The following is a 20,611-nucleotide window of genomic DNA, read 5'->3' on the forward strand; positions in this document are numbered from 1 at the left end:
AAGCAATTCTTTCTTAGAAATGTCAGCAATAGTGAGCCAATTCTGCTCTGCCAAAGGGGATATTCTCATTAGGAAGTTTTATGTAAAAGCCTAAACACACCCCAAAAAGTAGATTGTAAGAAGGGTATTAACTCACTACCAAGTGAGCTGGTTCATTTGGCTTCAGGTGAGAAAAGAACCGAATGTTTATAACTGCAAAGCTGGACAGATAGTTCTTTTTTTCTCTCTTTTCTTTTCTTTCCCTCTTTCCCTCCCTTCCCCCCCGCTTACCTTCCCCTCCTCTCCCCTCCGTTCCCCTCCTCTCCCCTCCCTTCCCCTCCTCTCCCCTCCCTTCACCTCCTCTCCTCTCCTCTCCCTTCCCCTCCTCTCCCCTCCCTTCTTCCTTTCTTCCATTTTTTTTTTGAAACAGGGTCTCACTCTGTCCACTCACTGCAGGCTTGACTTCCTGGGCTCAAGCAATTTTCCCACCTCATCCTCCTGAGTAGCTGGGACCGCAGGCACACGCAACCACACCCAGTTAATTTTTTAAGACAGGGTCATCATACTATATTGCCCAAGCTGGTTTAGATCTCCTCTCAAGCAATCCTCCCACCTCAGCCTCCTGAGTAGCAGAGACTACAGGCATGTATCACCATGCCTGGCTTATTTTGTTATTTTTTGTAAAGGTGAAGTTTCACCATGTTGCCCAGGTTGGTCTTGAATATTGGGCAGATATTTCGGATAACTGAGAATGAGCTGCCTTAAAGCGCCTCACCCAAAGCCTCCTCTATGCCAGAACTCACCACAGTTGCTCTCTCCATCCCAGATATAACGCTGTATGAGGTTCTCCATCCATAGCTGAGAGCAAATGCAGCGTTTCGTGAGGGGGTCACAGTGACCGTGGCCAGAACATTTCAGAAGGCAACCTGCAAAGAGGTGTGTAGGGCTGAGGTCAGCATGCGGAAAAGGGAATCCCTGGATCCAGCTTCTTTTGTATCTTCAGTAGCATAGGTCCCAAATAAATGCATCTTGTTGAATTAAGAGCCTCTTACAGTATGGACAGGGGTTCTGGAGATAGTCTCTCATCACTGGCAATCTCATCAGAAAGCAAATGGCAGAAAAGCCAGTCCACACCACGCTGCAAAAGCCTTAAAAATATTGGGAGGCCAAGGTGGGCAGGTCACAAGGTCAGATTGAGACCATCCTGGCCAACATGGTGAAACCCTGTCTCTACTAAAAATACAAAAATTAGCTGGGCATGGTGGCACGTGCCTGTAGTCCCAGCTACTCAGGAGGCTAAGGCAGGAGAATCTCTTGAACCAAGGAGTCAGAGGTTGCAGTGAGCCGAGACCGCACCACTGCACTCTGCCTAGTGGCAGAGCAAGACTTCATCTCAAAAAAAAAAAAAAAAAAAAAAAGGCTGGGCGTGGTGGCTTATGCCTGTAATTCCAGCACTTTGGGAGGCCGAGACGGGCGGATCACAAGGTCAGGAGATTGAGACCATCCTGACTAACACGGTGAAACCCCGTTTCTACTAAAAAATACAAAAAATGAGCCGGGTGTGGTGGCGGACACCTGTAGTTCCAGCTACTCGGGAGGCTGAGGCAAGAGAATGGCATGAACCGGGGAGGCGGAGCTTGCAGTGAGCTGAGATCCGGCCACTGCACTCCAGCCTGGGTGACAGAGCGAGACTCCGTCTCAAAAAAAAAGAAAAAGAAAAAGATTACTGGCTGGGCATGGTGGCTCACGCCTGCAATCCCAGCACTTTGGGAAGCCAAGGCAAGTGGATCACTTGAGGCCAGGAGTTTGAGACCAGCCTGGCCAACATAGTGAAACCCCATCTCTACTAAAAATACAACAGATTGGCATAAATTAGCTGGGTGTGATGGTGTGCACCCATAATGCCAGCTACTTGGGAGGCTGAGGCATGAGAATCACTTGAACCCAGGAGGTAGAGGTTGCAGTGAACCAAGATCACACCACTGCACTACAGCCTGGGCAACAGAACGAGACTCAAAAAAGTAGCAAAAACATAACACTGTCTGGCCTAAGAAAATAATTCTAAGTATTTATCTGGAGTGCAGTGGCAATCATTGAGGACATGCCCAAAGATGTATCTACATTGTAGCATTATTTTTAAAACCAACCCTAAAATCCATGAATAAGAAACTGGTTACATAATTATGGTGCATATCCAGGGTAGAATACTATGTGGCCATAAAAATTTTATTGAAGAGAAATTTTAAAGGATTGGGGAACATAATCATAATATAATTTTTTTTTAAGAGACAAGGTCTTGTTGCTGTGTTGCCGAGGCTGGTCTCAAACTCTTAGCCTCAAGACATTCTCCCTCTTCAGCATCTGGAGTAGCTGGGATTACAGGAATGTGCTACTGTTCCTGGCTCATAATACGATTTGAAGTGGAAAATCAGATTAAAAATATATATCATGTCATCCTGATTGCAGAGATAGGGGAACTGGAAAAACATATATCAGAGTATTAACAAAAATTATCTTTGGATGGTGAGAATTTTGGACCTAGAATTTAGAGAACTATTTTATTCTTTGTGCCTCTCTGGATATTCTAAATTTTGTACAATAAATAAATATTATTTTTGTAACTAGAAAAAAAAGGAGTTATTGGCTGGGCATGGTGGCTTATGCCTGTAATTCCAGCACTTTGGGAAGCTGAGGTGGGCGGATCACTTGAGGCCAGGAGTTTGAGACCAGCCTGGCCAACATGGCGAGACTCCATCTCTACTAAAAATACCAAAAAATGAAAAAAGAAAAAAGGATTTATTAAAAATTAAGTTACTCCATATTATAATTGAGAAAGTCAATTGTAGGCAGATTTTTTTATATATATATATATATGAAACAAATTAAATTTGACTGCCCAAACATTATCATGTCCCCTGTAACTCTCATTTCCCTGGAGTCTACTGAAATAACTACTTCAGCATAACAAGAGATTCATGTTACTCATGAAATGAAGACAGAAGCAATGGGACTATGAATCATTTAGGTGCCCTGGAAGGGGAGGCGAGCAAGGAGTTAAGAAAAGAGGTACACATGGAGAAGGCATTTGTGAGCTGTCTTAAATTTTCAAGGAGCTACATGACATTATCATCACAACCTAAGGCATGATGTCTTTCCATGAAGTCCAAGTGAAATAAACTATATAAACATAGCTTTTGAAGCCAGTAACACTTATTTGTCTTTAACATTGTTCTTTCTGCCAATGACCATTATCTTGTGAGCATAACCTTGACCCATAATTATTATTGCTCTCCACTTTTCTTCCAAGACCAAGAGTAGTTGGCAAATGTATGTTGCAGGAAACCTTATTGGAGAAATAAATGCAAAACAAGTACCTGCATGCTAAAGTGAAAATGTTCACGTGTTACTCCTCTTCTGTGTTTGTCAAACTTATCCATGATTGGCAAGTCTGATTGTTTTAGAATATTCCATAGGGGACCTACCTGCTGTATCAACCCTCAAGACCTTGAAAAGCAAGAAGTCAGCCTTCTCCTTTGAGAGTCGCGTGTGCAGATTTCGGGCCACTTCAGCAGCTTTGAGAACCTTAAAAGGCGGCCCGCTCTGTACATAAAACACAATCATGGTGCTGCAGAGGAGACAATGAGAGAGGACAGCCACATGGTCAGACAGTGACTGACATGACACGCCCACCACAGCATCTGACCTGTGCAACTGGGGAGGTAGACGGCCACAGTTCTGTGGCTTGCCAAGGACGGGGCACATCTGTGAGCCAAAGAATTGATCTGTTTCTATTCACAAAGCCTCTTCAGTCTCAACGTACAGCTGATCAAAGACAGACAGATCTTCAGATAAAAGGAGCAATGTGTAAATTATGTATCAGTTTTTGAAAATCCTAACCAAGTGGGTCTGGAGAGCTATCAGGTTAGTGAACAAGAATGCATCTATGTGCTGGGATGTATGAAGTGTTACATCCCAAACTCCATGGGGATGGAAGCTCCTGTATGCAGGACCCTTCTAGATTTTGCTCTATGTACCTTTTGATCTGGCTGTTCATTTGTATCCTTTAATATATTCTTTGCAATAAATCCATAATAATAAGTTAAAAAAAAAGGGAGCAATATATATATGTGTGCAAAAAGACAAATATACACAAAAGAACTTGCAGACATGTCTTTCTGCCTTTTTTGATTGAGATATAATTTACATATCATAAAATTCATCCTTCTAAAGTGTAAATTGAATGGCTTTTAGTATATTCACAAAGTTGCACAACCATCACCACTATCTAATTTCAAAACATCTTCATCACCCCAGAAGGACAATCCACACTCATTAGCACCTCCTCCCCACAGTCCCTGGCAACCACTAATCTGCTTTTGGTCTCTATGGATTTGCCTCTTCTCAACACTTCAGGTAGATGGAATCATACAATATGTGACCTTCTGTGTCTGGTTTCTTTCACTTAGCATCATGTTTTCAAAGTTCATCCACGTTGTAGCCCACATCAATACTTCATTCCTTTTTATTGCCAAATGATATTCTGTTGTATGAATGTATCATATTCTGTATCCACCCATCAGTTGGTGGACATTTGAGTTGCTTCCATATTTTCGTTATTATGAATTCATGCTATGAACATTCATATACAAGTTTCTATGTAGACACAAGTTTTTCATTTTTATTGAGTATATACCTAGGAGTGGAATTAATGGGTTATATGGTAGCTGTATGCTTAGCATATTGAGGAACTGCCAAACTGTATTTCACCATGGCTGTACCATTTTACATCCCCACCAGCAATGTATAAGTGTTCCAGTTTCTCCACAGGCTCATCAACACTTGCTATGGTCTGTCTTGGATTCTAGCCATCCTAGCAGGTGTGAAGTGATATCTCAACGTGGTTTTGGTTGGCATTTCCCTGGTGGCTAATGGTGAGCACCTTATCATGTGCTTATTGTCCATCTGTATATCTTCTTTGGAGAAATAGCTACTCCAATCTGTATTCATCTCCTAGGGTTGCTGTAAAACACGTCCCACGAAGTGGCTTAAAACAACAGAAATGTCTTCTCACAGTTCTGGAGGCTAGAAGTCCAAAATCAAAGTGTTCTATTAGCTCTGGTGCTGCCGGCAATCCTTGGTATTCCTTGGCTTGTGGAGGAATCACTCCAGTCCCTGCCTCAGTCGTTACATGGTGTTCTTCCTGTGTGCCTCTCTCTGTGTTTCTTGTTCTTTTCTTAGAAGAACACCGATCATATTGGTTTAAGAGCCCACCCTACTCCAGTATAACTTCTTAAGTAATTATATCTGTAATGACCCTATTTCTAAGTAAGGTCACATTCATAGGTACCAGAGGTTACGGCTTGATTATATTTTGGTGGGGAGTAGCGGGTGGATATAATTCAACCCACAGCAAATATTTTATCATGAAAGGTGTTGGATTTTGTCAAATGCTTTTTCTGTGCCTATTGAGATGATTCTGCAGTTTTGTCCTTTATCCTATTAATGTGGTTTATTATACATTTATTGATTTTTATATGTTGAACCACACTTGCATTCCTGGGATAAATCCCACTTGGTTATGGTCTATAAACCTTGTCATAAGTTGCTAGATCCAGTTTGATAGTATTTTGTTGTAGATTTTTGCTTCTATATTCACAAGAGATATTGGTCTGTAGTTCTCATTCCTTGTGATGTCTTTGTCTGATTTTAGTGTCAAGGTAAAACTGGTCTCACTGAATGAGTTGGGAAATGTTCACTCCTCTTCTATTTTTTGGAAGTTTGTGAAGGACTGTTAATTTTTTTAATATTTTGCAGAATTAACCAGTGAAGCCATCTGGTCTTGAGTTTTGTGGAAAGTTTTAACATTACTAATTCAATCTCTTTGTTATAGGTCTATTTAGATTTTTAAGTTCTTCTCAAGTGAGTTTTTATAATTTATGTCTGTTTAGGAATTTGTCCATTTCATCTAGGTTATCTAATTTGTTGACATACAATGATCCATAGTATTCTCTTATAATCCTTCCTCACCCACGTTTTTTGGAGACGGTCTCATTCTGTTGCCCACATTGGAATGCAGTGGTGTCAACATGGCTCACAGCAGCCTCAATCTCCCAGGTGATCCTCTCACCTCAGTCTTCTGGGTAGCTGGGGATCACAGGCATGTGCCACCACACTTGGCTTTTTTCTTTTTTTTTTTTTTTTTTTTTTTTTGAGATGGAATCTCGCTCTGTCACCCAGGGCTGGAGTGCAATGGAGCGATCTCAGCTCACTGCAACCTATGCCTCCCAGGTTCAAGCAATTCTCCTGCCTTAGCCTCCTGAGTAGCTGGAATTACAGGCACCTGCCACCATGCCTGGCTAATTTTTGTATTTTCAGTAGAGACAGCATTTCGTCATGTTGGCCAGGGTGGTCTTGAACTCCTGACCTCGAGTAATCTGCCCACCTCGGCCTCCCAAAGTGCTGTAGTGCTGGGATTACAGGCGTGAGCCACCGCGCCTGGCCGCCTAGCTAGTTTTTTGTGGAGATAGGGTTTCGCCATTGCCCAGATTGGTCTCGAACTCCTGGGTTCAAGCGATCTGCCTGCCTCGGCTTCCCAAAGTGTTGGGATTACAGGCGTGAGCCACTGCACCCAGCCTTTTTTATTTCTATAAAGTCCATAGTAATGTGCCTTATTTCATTCCTAATTTTAGTAATATGAGTCTTCTCTATTTTTTCTTAGTCAATCTAGCTAAAGATTTATCAATTTCACTGATCTGTCCAAGAAACAACTTTTGGTTTTGTTGATTTTCAGACATGTCTTTGATTCAGTATTTGATATTTTCCAAGGGAAATATATGATCCATTTTAGAAAGAGTTCCTTAGAAAATAATTAGAACATGTTTTAATTTGGTATTTTTCTATTCTTCAGTTCTCTGGAAACTAACCAAAGTGGAGGAGCTGACAATAGCTAGGCAAATGCAGTTACTGTGAATACTGAGTTTTCATTCCCATATTCTTTCTGTCCCTCCTCCTACCACACCCTGGGTTAGATAAGACTTAAAAATAAAACTCAGGCTTACATCTGTAATCGCAGCACTTAGGGAGGCCTACACGGGCAAATCACTTGAGGCCAGGAGTTTGAGACCAGCCTGGCCAACATGCTGAAACCCTGCCTCTACTAAAAATACAGAAATTAGCCAGGTGTCGTGCTAGGCATCTGTAGTCCCAGCTACTCAGGTGGCTGAGGCAGGAGAATCACTTGAATCTGAAAGGCGGAGGTTATAGTAAGCTGAGATTGCACCACTGCTCTCCAGCCTGGGCAACAGAATGAGACCCTATCTCAAAAAATAAAAATTAAATTAAATAATAAATAAATTAAATAAATAAAATTCAATTAAATACAAAAATTTCATAAAAAATAAAGGCCAGAGTTTCAGCCTCATATAGTCCCAGGAGATGGCAAATGGTGATCAGTGATCCTTTCACATTGAGAGAAGCCTCAGTCCCCATGAGTGTGGGGCAGGGATGCAGCCCAGCTGTGAGACATCCTCTTCACATGCCCCAGACCCCTTGCCCAGCTCTGAAGACACCAGAGCTAACAACCATCTCCCTTGCTGTTCCCCAGCTCCTCCTTCACTCAGAACATTCCCAGTCAGCAAACATTCACTGAGAATTTTAGGAAGGACCTAGCACGACGTTGGCCATACTACTGCCCTTTGAGAAAAAAAGTATATGAATGGGATAAAAGTGTATGCAAAACTACAGAAGAAGCAGAGGAATAAACAGTTTTCTACTGGACTGGGATGAGGTAAACACTGGAATTTTGTAGGCCCAAGGCCCCGCCTTGGGTGTGCAGCTCCTACCTGAGATCCGAATGGGCCCGAATCTTCTGGACCTTAATGTCTGAGTCCAGCACGTTCAGCAACGCAGCCAGCTGCCTCACAAGGGTGTCCTTCCGCTGCTCTGTCAGCTGCCCAACACCAACCTGCAGGGTCAGCTCCACCAGGCCACTCCTCCTAGGGTCTGGGGAAAGAGAAGATACAGGATTTGTACTTGGAGATTTGCACAGGCTTTAGAGTGTAAGGAGCGAGGTTTCTACAAGAGCTCAAAATTACTCCTACGCCATTTCTGAATTTGAGTTGTAGGACTCAGGTAAATTCTTCTAAACACCGCGGAGGCCACTATCTGGGAGTACTTTCCCTTGTTTTGTCCCAGTTTGCTGTTTATAATTTTTTTTCCAGATGATAATTGAGTGTACCTAATTAACCTCTGGGCTAACTGAAAATTTCAGCCCCTTCCACACTTCCTCAGGACTAGAAAGAGAATCTTGCTTCCAAGTGCCACAGGCACTGCCCAGTTCAGTTTATGCTGGGCTCATTACAGCCGTTTCACTGGAGCTGCCTCCCTCTGTGCCCTGGTATTGAGGCCCTTGTGTCTGCTTCACATTAGGTCTTTGTCTTCTGGCAGGAAAACAAAAGTGAAAAGAAAATCTAGTTGCCAGATAACATTCTCTTTTAAAGAGTGATGAGGCTGGATCTATCTGGGGATACACAACAAGGTGTAAGAGACATCCTCAAAGTGGGTCCAGCCAAGAGCTAGAGCCAGCCACAGGAGACCTTCCACGCTGGTCACATCTGTCAGCGTAAAGACCCCAAAGGCTGACCAGCCAGAGCATGCATGGCCAGCTCCAGAGCCCAGGAACTCACCTGGCTGCACTTCCACAGTGGCAGTGTCCGTGTCCGAGGCCCCCTGACTGTCGGTGACTCGCAAGTGGAAAGTGTACACCCCCTCCACCAGATTCGTAAGCTGCAGGGCCGCACTGTGGTCAGAGCCATCGATGACATCCTACGAAAGAACACAGATCACAGGGCAGCTGTCAATCCTCAGGTCCCAATTTCTGGGCTTCTGTTGATCCTAAACCTTAGGGTCCCATTTTTTTAACACAGGCGTGACTTTAAGAGGGAAGCTGCAGGGGTGGGATAGCTAAAGACAGAAGAAATCCTCAGCATCTCTTCCCCAAAAAGCGCCAGGGGCACATCCTCAGACAGTATTTCTTGGGCTGAGTTTACCAAGCACTTTCCAGGAATTACCAAATAATTAATTGTATCCCACAAAGGGAAAGACCATTTGAATTAGGGCAAGGACCCTGAGAACAAAGCACAGATTTTCTGGGTCTTATTTTCAAACATAGCTTTACAAAACTCTCATCTTGAATTCCCTCATAATGTATCATGTTCACCTCAAATAACCCAAGACCCTGTGTAGCATCCTCTGTTCTGTGTGCTTCTAAGCTCCAAAGAATTAGAGAAGAACCTCCCAGACTCCGGCTAATAGAAGGGGTGATAACGAATACGTGCTCTGAACAGAGACTCACTGTTTTATTACATTTAGAGGTGAATCCCACATCTAGTTGAATAGTGTTAATTCTAGAAGTGCTTAGAAAGTATAAAGCATTTTCAGTTCCTTCCCTGTGACCACTCCTTAGTACATCTCCAAGAGTAAATCTGCATCTCTCCAGTCCTTAGAAATGGCAGGAATGAAGATGTACATACATTTATGTCGTAAGAGGCAGAGTGATCTAATGGGGGTAAAATGCCTGCCAGGAGCTAAAAACCTAGGTGTCTAGTTTGATTAGAAATGGATTAGTTAAGGCTGGGCGCAGTGGCTCACGCCTGTAATTCCAGTACTTTGGGAGGCCGAGGTGGGCGGATCATGAGGTCAAGAGATCAAGACCATCCTGGCCAACATGGTGAAACCCCATCTCTACTAAAAATACAAAAATTAGCTGGATGTAGTGGCATGTGCCTGTAGTCCCAGCTACTTGGGAAGCTGACGCAGGAGAATCGCTTGAACTCGGGCAGCGGAGGTTGCAGTGAGCTGAGATCGCGCCACTGCACTACAGCCTGGCCAATAGAGTGAGACTCGGTCTCAAAAAAAAAAAAAAAAGAAAGAAAGAAAGAAAGAAAAAAGAAACAAAAGAAAGAAAGAAAAAGAAGTGGATTAGTTAACCTTGGCCAAGTCACTTCTCATCTCTGCATTTCGCCTTCTGCATCTATAAAACATAAACAGCAATACCTGACTTATTGACTCATCTGGCAGAATATGAGGAACAGACAAGAATCCACTTGGACCAAAATAGGAAGGATGGAAAAGCATCCTGCTTCCAGCAGGATGATTCCTGCTGGAAGACTTGACACCAAAGTCCTTCCAAGCTATGGTTTCCTGCCCATCCAAAGTCTGTTCAGGAAAAAGTTGGAAAGGATTTCAGCTTTTGGTTAAATCTCAAAGCAGCCTACTGCCTCCAGCCTTCAGAACATTCAAATGTAGAAGCATAAGCACCTTACAGGGAACACGGAAAGAGAGATGAGGTCATTATAGAGACACTGCCATGGACTGAACTGTTTCCTTCCCAAATTCCTGTGTTGAAGCCCTAACCCCATACAACTGTATCTAGAAAAAGGACCTATAAGGAAGTAGTTAAGGTTAATTGAGGTCATAAGGGTAGGCCCCTGATCCAATAGGATTAGTGTCCTTATAAGAAGAGACACAGAGTGCTCTCTCTTCCCCTGCTATGGGATGACACGGTAAGAGGGCAGCTGTCTGCAAACCAGGAAGAAAGACCTCACTGGAAACTGAATTAGCCAGCAACTCGAGCCTGTCTTCCCAGCCTCCTTAACAGAGACAAAATGAAGTTCTGTTGTTTAAGCCTCCTTATACTTATATCCTTAGAATATACTGTGGTATACTGTTTGCAGCCCAAGCTGACTAATGCAGATGTCATGATGAGTGGTCTAGGAGCAATTCTCTCTCAGTACTCACTCCAGCTGCTGGACTCTGGCCATCCCGGATCCACAGATAGGACACAATTCCTTGGTCATCAGTAGACCTTGAACCATCCAAAGTAACGGAATTATTGGGAAGCACAAGAACATGTCTGCCACCAGCCCGGGCTCTGGGAGGACTATTATTTTCTAAGTCAAATATAGCAAAAATGAAAGCAAAGAGATTGATTTGAAACACTGATGATAGAAAAAGTGTGTCATAAAACATCCACAACTCTTCCACCTTGCAGATACAGTATGTAGAATTAAAATATCCAAAAAGGCATTTTTTCCCCCAAATGCATATAAGATACAGACTTCCTTAAAACTCCATTTGTACTTAGCTAGCTATAATTTGGGATGAAAAAGGTAAAGCAGGTGGCAAGCTATACATTGGGAATTTTGCTAATGTTGTTATAATTTTTCTGTCCTTGAAAAAAGGAACAATGATTTTACCAACATTTAGGGTGCTGAAAGTGGCAATATTTTGGTTTAAAATATATTCTGGGTCATTTTGTACTGGTCCACACTATCTGGCCAGAAATATTTCCACTTCAAGTACTACTGCCAAATCTTGACTCCCTAAGATTAAAAAAAAAAAAAAAAAAAAAAAAAAAAAAAGGCTTGAGTAAAAAGTAGGCTGGGTGCAGTGGCTCACACCTGTAATCCCAGCACTTTAGGAGGCCAGAGCAGGAGAATCACTTGAGACCAGGAGTTTGAGACCAGCCTGGGCAACATAACAAGTCTCCATCTCTATGAAAAATTAAAATAATAACAATGATAATTATGCCCTCACTTCTCTGACTAGGTGTTAAATATAAATGAGGCAATGGCCAGGCATGGTGGCTCATAGCTGTAATCCCAACACTTGGAGAGGCTAAGGCAGGATGCGTGCTTGAAGTCAGAAGTTCAAGACCAGCCTAGGTAGCAAGACCTGTCTCCACACATAAAAAAATTAAAAATCAGCTAGGCATGGTGACACACACCTGTAGTTCCAGCTACTCAGGAAGCTGAGGTGAGAGAATCACTTGAGGTCAGGAGTTTGAGGCTGCAATGAGCTTTGATTGCAGCACTGCACTCCAGTCTGAGCAACAGAGTGGGACCCTGTGTCTATTTTAAAAATAAAAAAATGAGGCAATGTAAAAGCCATTTCTGATGTAATAGCTTCAGAAAAGAGGGGCCAGGGAGCCTTAACAAGGCTACAGTACAGTGGGGAGATCATAATAAGACACAGCCTCAATTTGGAGATGAGGCTGCTGTGAGGCAAATCCTGCTTGTCCAGATGGGGCTCTGGGACCCAGCCTGATCCCTCCCAATTTCCCCTTAGAAACAAGTCAAGATGCCTGTTCAGATTATTCTTTCTACTTTAATGCATGGTTGAAAATCTCAACAATAAAATATTTTTAAAATGCAAGTCTATACGACTTTGCTGTTAAAGTTGCTTCAGCCTCTCCCAGCTGCCCAGAGAATAAAGTCCAAACCCCTAGGCATAGCCCAGGTACATATAACCCTCCACGGCAGAGCCTGTGCCTCAGGCTGCAGCCACCGTCCCAGCATCCCACACTCTTGCCATTCTACAATGCGTGAACCTTTCCATCCAGCCAGGCTCTTATACTCCTCTGCACTTCAACACGTAGTAATCATTCCTTCACTAATTCATTCAATACCTCTGATTTGCCATGAGTCTAGCACTCTGCTATATTGGGGATACAGAGATGTCTGAAGCAAAGGCACTCAGGCAGTTCACAGTCAAATGGGAAGACAGACAAGGAGACAAGTACCTCAAATGGTATTACACTAGTCTAGATCACAGATTTCACATTAAGAAATGATATGGAGTTTGAATCTCTTTTCTTGAATTTCCAAGCAATAAAGAAAAAAAAATGGTGTCATCTGGACATGGGTCTTTCATTACTAGCAGTCACAGAAGAGTGAAGTCATTAGAAGATACGCTCCACAAACAAAAGGAAATGTCTCATTGCAGAGGGCGACTGGGAAACAGCTAACATGAATAGAAGAAAGCTGGCTTTTTTTCCGCCAGGCAGGGTTTGGCATCTGCTGTGAACAAATCAGCAAACACCAACATCTCTGAGCAGTCACGGCCTGGCTGAGGGTCCTGCAGACTCGAAAGCAGAGCAGGCCCAGCCCTGTCCACCTCAGACCCACTCACCCTTCTTCACAGCCACAGTGAGGGTGGACGTGCTGCTTAGTCCCTGCTGGTCTTTCACGGTCAAACGGAAGCGGTAGGTCCCCACCTGAAGACCAGTCACAGTGGCTATTGCTTTGTCAATATTTTCCATCTCCACTGCACTGGGGCCTCTATAAAACATGGAAGTGGTTAACATAAGGGTGGGGGATGGGATTCTGAATATGACAGGCATGCGATTTGTGCTCTTATAAATGTTTTGTTCCAGCTATAATATATACTATTTAGAGAATTCTAAGAAAACTCCATTCACCTGTACTCTCTAGTTCAGTGTAAGAGTCGTAAGTGAAAACCTATTTCAGGCAGAGTCTGCTGGAATACTGGGAAGAGAATATTTGTTCTCGATTTCTTTAAGTCAAGCTGCCAGTGAAATGATCTCTCCTTGGAAAATGAGCCTTAGAAATGACTCCCATTTCTTCTTTGAATAAAATTAGGTGAAATCCTCATCTATCTTTAGGGAGAGCATGGAGGAGGAGGGAGTAAGCCAGATAAGCCCTCTCCTAAGAGATAAATCACACTATAGTCATTAAGATCAGGGGCTTGTCAAAAATACCTCAGTTTGGGTCCAAGCTCTTTCTCTTACTATTTGGGCAACCTTAGTCTGTGTGGTCTCATTAGTGTCTACAAGCCTCAGTTTCTCCAACTTTAAATAGGAATAATATTCTTATTTATCTCTTACAAACTGATACAGGGTTCTATGAGACAGAGCATGTAAAGCTCAGAAAATGTTAGATATGGATTGCCTCTTACACTCTGCACTTCTGGTGTCTACAGTCACTGCAGGATGGGTTGAGTGTAGACAGGATCACACACAGGTTTCCCTGAACCTCTTCTGTCATGAGCTCGCCTCACACCAAGACAGCCCTGTTCACCTGCCCTGAGCTCTACCTCCCTCTACTGTCAATGATGTCCATCCACACTTGACGTACTCTTCAATCAATAACTCCCAGCCACTTCTAGAAACGTGCTTAAATCCCAACTCCTCAAAATGCTCAAGCTGACTGTTTACTACAGATCCTCCAGAGAAGGGATAATATTAGCATTCAGCATGGGCATGAACCTAGCTCAGTGGCGAGACAGACTACCTGACGTGCTCCCAGTGGTAGAAGACAATGCCGTGGTCGTCACTGCTGCTGCTCCCATCCAGGGTAGCACTTTCCACTGGGAAGACCAGCTCTTTATCAGGGCCGGCCACAGCCACTGGAGGTCTGTTATTTTCTGGAATTACAGAAACAGTGTGAAAAAGTATTATCTCCTTGCATTAAGTCTGCAATCCTGTGATTTCTTGATTTAAGTACATTACTCATCTTCAGACCAGGCAGCCACTAGAGTATGCAGCATCCTTTGGAATCCTGGAGTGAAGCACTGCAGCCTCCTAGCTGATCCAGGAGTTGAACAGTCCAAGTCCAAGACTGCCGTTACAGGCAGCCAAGAAACACTGTCTCTAATAGACACATCTTTGGTTTCTTTGGTTTAAAAGAATTTCAGTCGGCCGGGCGCGGTGGCTTACACCTGTCATCCCAGCACTTTGGGAGGCTGAGGCGGGCGAATCATGAGGTCAGGAGATCGAGACCATCCTGGCTAACACGGTGAAACCCCATCTCTACCAAAAATACAAAAAAATTAGCCGGGTGTGGTGGCATGTGCCTGGCAAGTCCCAGCTACTTGGGGGGTTGAGACAGGAGAATGGTGTGAATCCGGGAGGTGGAGCTTGCAGTGAGCCAAGATCGCGCCACTGCACTACAGCTTGGGCGACAGAGCAAGACTCCGTATCAAAAAAAAAACAAACAAACAAACAAACAAAAAAAAAAATATATATATATATATATATATCTTCAGTCATAGGGTGAAAGAGAAGGAAAGGAAAGAAGGGTAGAAGGAGAGAGGGAAGAAGGGTGGGGGGAGGAAGGAAAGAAGGAAGGGACGGAAGGGATGGAGGAAGAGAGACAGAAAGGGAGGGAGGGGACATCCATGTGAAGAGACCTGCTTTATCAGGTAGGGCTTACTTCCTTTTGTCTCTGTAGCCTCATTGCTAACACAGTGCCTGGTAAACAGTAAATGTTCAAAATATTTTAAATTAAATGTTGAAAGAAAGTAAAACATATAAAGTATTGCTGATATTGGCCAGGCGTGGTAGCTCATGCCTGTAATCCCAGCACTTTCGGAGGCCAACGCAGGTGGATCACTTGAGGCCAGGAGTTCAAGACCAGCCTGGCCAACATGGCGAAACTCTGTTTCTACTAAAAATCCAAAAATTAGTCAGGCATGGTGGCACACATCTGTAATCCCAGCTATTCAGGAGGCTGAGGCACTAGAATCATTTGAACCTGGGAGGCAGAGATTTCAGTGAGTCGAGATCATGCCACTGCACTCCAGCCTGGATGACAGCGTGAGACTCTGTCTCACATAAAAAAAAAAAAAAAAAGCATTGCTAATATTGATATAAATAGATAAAATATCTGTTAACAAAAAAAGGGCCAGGTGTAGTGGCTCACACCTGTAATCCCAGCACTTTGGGAGGCCAAGGGTGAGAGGATTGCTTGAGCCCAGGAGTTTGAGACCAGCCTGGGCAACAGAGTGAGACCCAGTCTCACAAAAAAAAAAAAAAAAAAAAAAAAAAAGTCATAGTCAAAAGCTGTAGCAGCCATTGCCCAGTGTTTGCACCACGCCACAGCCCCCCTGATCCTACTCACTACATAACAGGAGTTTCCCTTTGCCGTAGGATAGAGTACTTGGGTGACCATACATTTACAAAGCCCTTTAGGATGGAGTCCTGGGCTCTCTTGGGGTCATCTACTGTCATTCCAATCCCTGCCCACCCTCCCCACCACCTCCCATTCCCACATCCCTACCTCTTATTCTCCCTCTCCAATCACAGTAATTCCTTTTAAATCTTTGAATGTACCAGACTCTCTTCCTTGGCCCTCATGCATACTGTTCCCTCTACCTAAGAACTCTTCCTCTTCCCCTGTGCTGCCCACCCCTCCCCTTCTTCACCGACTAACTGTGACTTGTGCTTCAATCCTGAGCTCACGTACAAGCTCTTTGCAGATGCGTCACACCCAGGTGAGTGCTCTTTCTTTCGGGTCCTGTAGCACCCTGTAGTTATTTTAGTAAAGCACCAATCACAGAGTTTTATGTGAACTTCTCCATAAGCCCTACAAGGGCAGAGATCAAGTCTATCTTGTTTAATTCCACATCCCAGAGTCTAACTAATAGCACTTTTTATGTATTAGTGGCATAAATAAATAAGTTGTCTATAGGTTGAGAATAATCTCATTGCCAGGAACTGGATAGAGGTTCTGGGACTAACAAGCCTCTTCTAGAAAAGTTCTAAGGCAAAGGCCATTATCAAACAAAGGTATGATAACCTTTAAGGTTATTTAACTCAGGAGGTAGGCAGAGCCCTGGGTTTTCATGAAACTATTAATGAACAGTGACATTGAACTGGAACGTGTTCCCTAATCTCTGGCTACATCTGAGTGTCAAGTCACACATAAGAACCAGCCCCTTCAAGATCGTCTGGAGTTCTCTACGGCAGAGTGGGGCACGTGTGGAAGCGTCCACATGGCGAATCGGAACCCACAAGCAGTGCTGTGGATGGCTCTCATTTCATCCTTCATGCCATAGTTTACAGACAGTCAAGGCAAGATTTAGAACCGCAAAATGAAATTAGTTTTATATGGAGCTTCGGCACCCACAAGCCGGTACCACCAATGTGGCATCTCCAAACCCCAGAATCCCAGCTACCATTTCTGCTTTACTCTCTGAGGCCAAATCTCTTTCTCCTCCACCTACCAGGCTGGACGATCACAGTCACCACAGCAGTGGACTGTTGCCGTGAAGAATCTGTCACCTTCAGCTGAAATGTATAATCTCCTTCCTGCATTGCAGATAAATGAAGGTACGGTGTCTGTACGCCCTAAGTAATAGCAAAGACAAAAATAAAAACATAACAAAAAGAAAGTAAAGAAGCACAAGTAAATAGTATGACAGAATGAAAAACTAACAATTTTACTTAATACAGAGACCTTGCTCAAAAAGAAATGTGTTTGGTCAGGCACGGTGGTTCACATCTGTAATCCCAGCACTTTAGAAGGCCAAGGCAGGCGGATCACTTGAGGTCAGGAGTTTGAGACCAGCCTGGTCAACATGGTGGAACCCTCTCTCTACTAAAAATATGTTTTAAAAATCAGCCGGGCATGATGGCGGGCACCTGTAATCCCAGCTACTTAAGAGGCTGAGGCACAAGAATCGCTTGGAACCCAGGAGGGGGAGGTTGCAGTGGGCTGAGATTGCACCACTGCACTGCAGCCTGGGTGACAGAAAAAAGAAAAAAATATGTTGGTCCCCAAGAACGTGTGACCTAAACTTTATTGTGCATCCTCATACACTATTGAAGGAGTGTAAACTAGTATAGCCTTTTTGGAAGCCAATCTGAAAACAGCTATTAAAATATTAAATAAGCACATACTACAACCCAGTAATTCGACTTCTTAGTATCTACACCAGAGAAATGCACAAGGAGACTCGTCCATGGATGTTAACTGAAGCACAGTCTATCACAGCAAAACATGGAAACAATCTACACATCCATCAACAGGAGGATGGTCAAACACACTATGATATACTATGGAATACTAGTTTAAAAGAAAGAAGTTTAAAATCATGAGGCAGGTTTATAAATACTAAAACGGCAAATGTCAAAGACATATTAAGAAAAAAAAAAGAAAGTTGGGTCGCATTCAAAAGCAAACAGTAAAATATTGTTTATAGAAATCCACACAAAAAAGAAACTTGTGGAACAATGCATACAATGTGAAAGGTATTGCTACATGTACATACACACACTTACACAGACACATGGAAAAGATTCTGGAAGTATACACATTAAACTGATAAAAGTAATTATTTCCAGTAAGGACACTTGGATGGCAGTGGTGATCAATTTATTTGAACTTATTTTAGCAGAATTTATTTGAGCCTTTTTTTTTTTTTTTTTTTTTTTTTAAACCACAAGAGGCAATTCATGTATTACTTTTGTAATCAAAGATAATTTTTTGGCTGGGTGCAGTGGCTCATGCCTGTAATCCCAGCACTTTGGGAGGCTGCGGTGGGTGGATCATGAAGTCAGGAGTTCAAGACCAGTCTGGCCAAAATGGTGAAACCCCGTCTCTACTAAAAATACAAAAATTAGCTGGGCATGGTGGCAGGCACCTGTAATCCCAGCTACTCGGGAGGCTGAGGCAGAAGAATCGCTTGAACTTGGGGGGCGGAGGCTGCAGTGAGCCAAGATTGCGCCACTGCACTCCAGCCTGGACCAAAGAGTGAGACTCCAACTCAAAAAAGAAAAGATAAGTAATAATAATAACAATAATTTTTTGCCAGGTGTGGTGGCTCATGCCTGTGATCCTAGCACTTAGGGAGGCCAAGGCAAAAGAATTGCTTAAGCCCAGGAGTTCAAGATCAGCCTGGGCAACATGGTAAAACCCCACTTTCACAAAAAAATACAAAAATTAGCCAGGTGTGGTGGTGTGTGCCTGTGGTCCTAGCTACTCGGGAGGCCGAGATAGGAGGATCTTTGGAGCCCAGGAGATCAAGGCTACGGTGGGCTGTAGTCACATTACTGCACTCCAGCCTGGGTGACAGAGTGAGATCCTGTTTCAAAATAAATAAATAATATAATTTTGTAAAACTCTAAGTCAACCCAAGTTTTTACAAAGTCATTTTTTCAACTGAGTATGCAATAGCTACACTTGGTGACCCCAGGTTAATACCCTTTCTTTTATGTTGTTGGTAATAGTTTCAATTATTGCTTATGTTTGAAGTGCATGGCATTATGAAAAGGATTTTTAAGTCTTATTACAATTTATTTACTTTTATAGATCCCAAGATTGTCTAAAGATAAATGTATCTGTGTGCATTTTTTAAGGTTTTAATGGAAAATTTGAAAAGAAAGTTGATACAAGATCAATTGGGTTACCAGGCGAACTTCTGAAATTTGAAATGCATACTTTTAAGAACTTTTGGAAAAAAAAAATACTTTTCCCTACTTTGACTAAATAAGGCAAAGCACCTTTCTCTGAAAAGTTCAACAGGGAAAGTATAATTTCCCAGGAGTTGCCTCTAAATTCATCAGGTACGTAAATGCTTCTGCACACAACGTAAGGGAATGTTGTGGTAAATGGGAACTGAGCAGACTACTGTGTCTCACCGATGCTCCCAAGGCAGCCGCATGTTTCAGGCAATTGCAAAGGTTTCACTTCCTTCCCCAGTAAGAACACAGCCTCAGCGGGCTGCTTGGTACAATTTTCAGACAAATATAAAAGGGTCTGATTCACAGACCTCATCTTTGTGATTGCCCCAGTTAATACCCCTTTGGACATCTTAATCAATCAAGCATAAGGCAATAAGGTTGCCACTATGGATATTATTTGGGGAAAGAAGAGAGAGGGTGTCTGGCAACTGGGCTGGTGTGTAGAGGCAAGGCTCACAGTGTGGCCCAGCCCTCAGAAACTTTGGATACATGCCCAGTATGCATGGATGAATTTTGGAGTATTAGCTTTGGATGCATAATTCCTAATAATTAAGTAAAAGAAAATTAGGAAGATTTTTTTAACAGTGAAAATACAAAATATTCCATCCTCCTGTTTTGTATGCAACCCACCTCTGAATCAGAATTCTTAACACAACAGAACATAGCACTTGCTACAACCCCTAGGTAGAGATGGACACCACCAAGAGGGTTCTCCAAGGATATCCAGACAACTCATGGCTCTTTCAAGTTCCATAAATCTACCCAGTCACTTTTAACTCCTCATAATTGCAAGGCATGTCCCAGGAACACCGGAAAGTAAAGCAGGTAAGTTTCCATGGAATGTCTGATTTTATCTTAAATACTAATGAGAAATGTATCTTGGACTGGTGAGGCGAAATTTGAAGGAGAAAAGGAAGATGGAAATGTAAGGTCCTGTCTTTCTTTTTTTTTCATGAAACTCTCAAAAACATAACATAACTTCAAAAACACTAAGCTGGTTAGCAACAAAAACAAATAGCTTTGCCAATCACAAAAAGAAGAATAAGCAAACATGTCTCTACTAAAAATATTTTTAAAAAATCAGCCAGGCATGATGGCGGGCACCTGTAAGTTTCCATGGAAACTTCACACACAACAGAAGTTTCAAGATTATTATGTTGTTAGATAAACATACTTAAAAGATTTGAACAAATCAAAAGGTAGATACAAACAAGACCCTAAAAAGCGACCAGTGGATATAGACAAGATAACATGGAGTTTCTATAAACAGGAGAAACAGAATAACAAAACAAATTCTGATAATGAGGTTTAGATTAGATTATTTCTAAGGTTTCTCCCAATATGAAAATACTTCTCTGACAGATGTGAGGCTTTTCCCAAACTGATCTCAAGATCTAATTTTCAACACAGAGCAAATTGGTTGCTGTCCTGTGCTTATCTAAGTGGGAGAGGGGAAGGAATGTAAACTTGGAAGATTTGTGAGCTTAGGTCCTTTTCCAATAGTTGTAATATATCAGGTAACTTTACAAAATAAATTATCTAAATTGAACTGCCTACCCCAACCAATAGCAGATAGATAGATAGGTAGGT

General features: G+C 42.7%; 1 protein-coding gene across 9 annotated transcripts in view; it reads right to left on the reverse strand.

Moving 5' to 3' along the window:
- Positions 1-20,611, reverse strand: part of KIAA0319 (KIAA0319 ortholog) — a 104,425-nt gene that overhangs the window by 11,595 nt on the left and 72,219 nt on the right. For all 9 annotated transcript variants that reach the window (XM_038005761.2, XM_038005757.2, XM_038005755.2 and 6 more), the window contains 8 exons: positions 16,783-16,906; positions 14,070-14,202; positions 12,949-13,097; positions 10,777-10,928; positions 8,664-8,802; positions 7,821-7,980; positions 3,462-3,604; positions 783-905 (listed from right to left, as the gene is read on the reverse strand). In XM_038005761.2, the coding sequence (XP_037861689.2) occupies positions 783-905; positions 3,462-3,604; positions 7,821-7,980; positions 8,664-8,802; positions 10,777-10,928; positions 12,949-13,097; positions 14,070-14,202; positions 16,783-16,906 (1,123 nt within the window). The remainder of the gene's footprint in view (positions 1-782; positions 906-3,461; positions 3,605-7,820; positions 7,981-8,663; positions 8,803-10,776; positions 10,929-12,948; positions 13,098-14,069; positions 14,203-16,782; positions 16,907-20,611) is intronic.

The sequence above is a fragment of the Chlorocebus sabaeus genome, chromosome 17 (genome assembly GCF_047675955.1).
Source record: "Chlorocebus sabaeus isolate Y175 chromosome 17, mChlSab1.0.hap1, whole genome shotgun sequence".
Classification (NCBI taxonomy): Eukaryota; Metazoa; Chordata; class Mammalia; order Primates; family Cercopithecidae; genus Chlorocebus; species Chlorocebus sabaeus.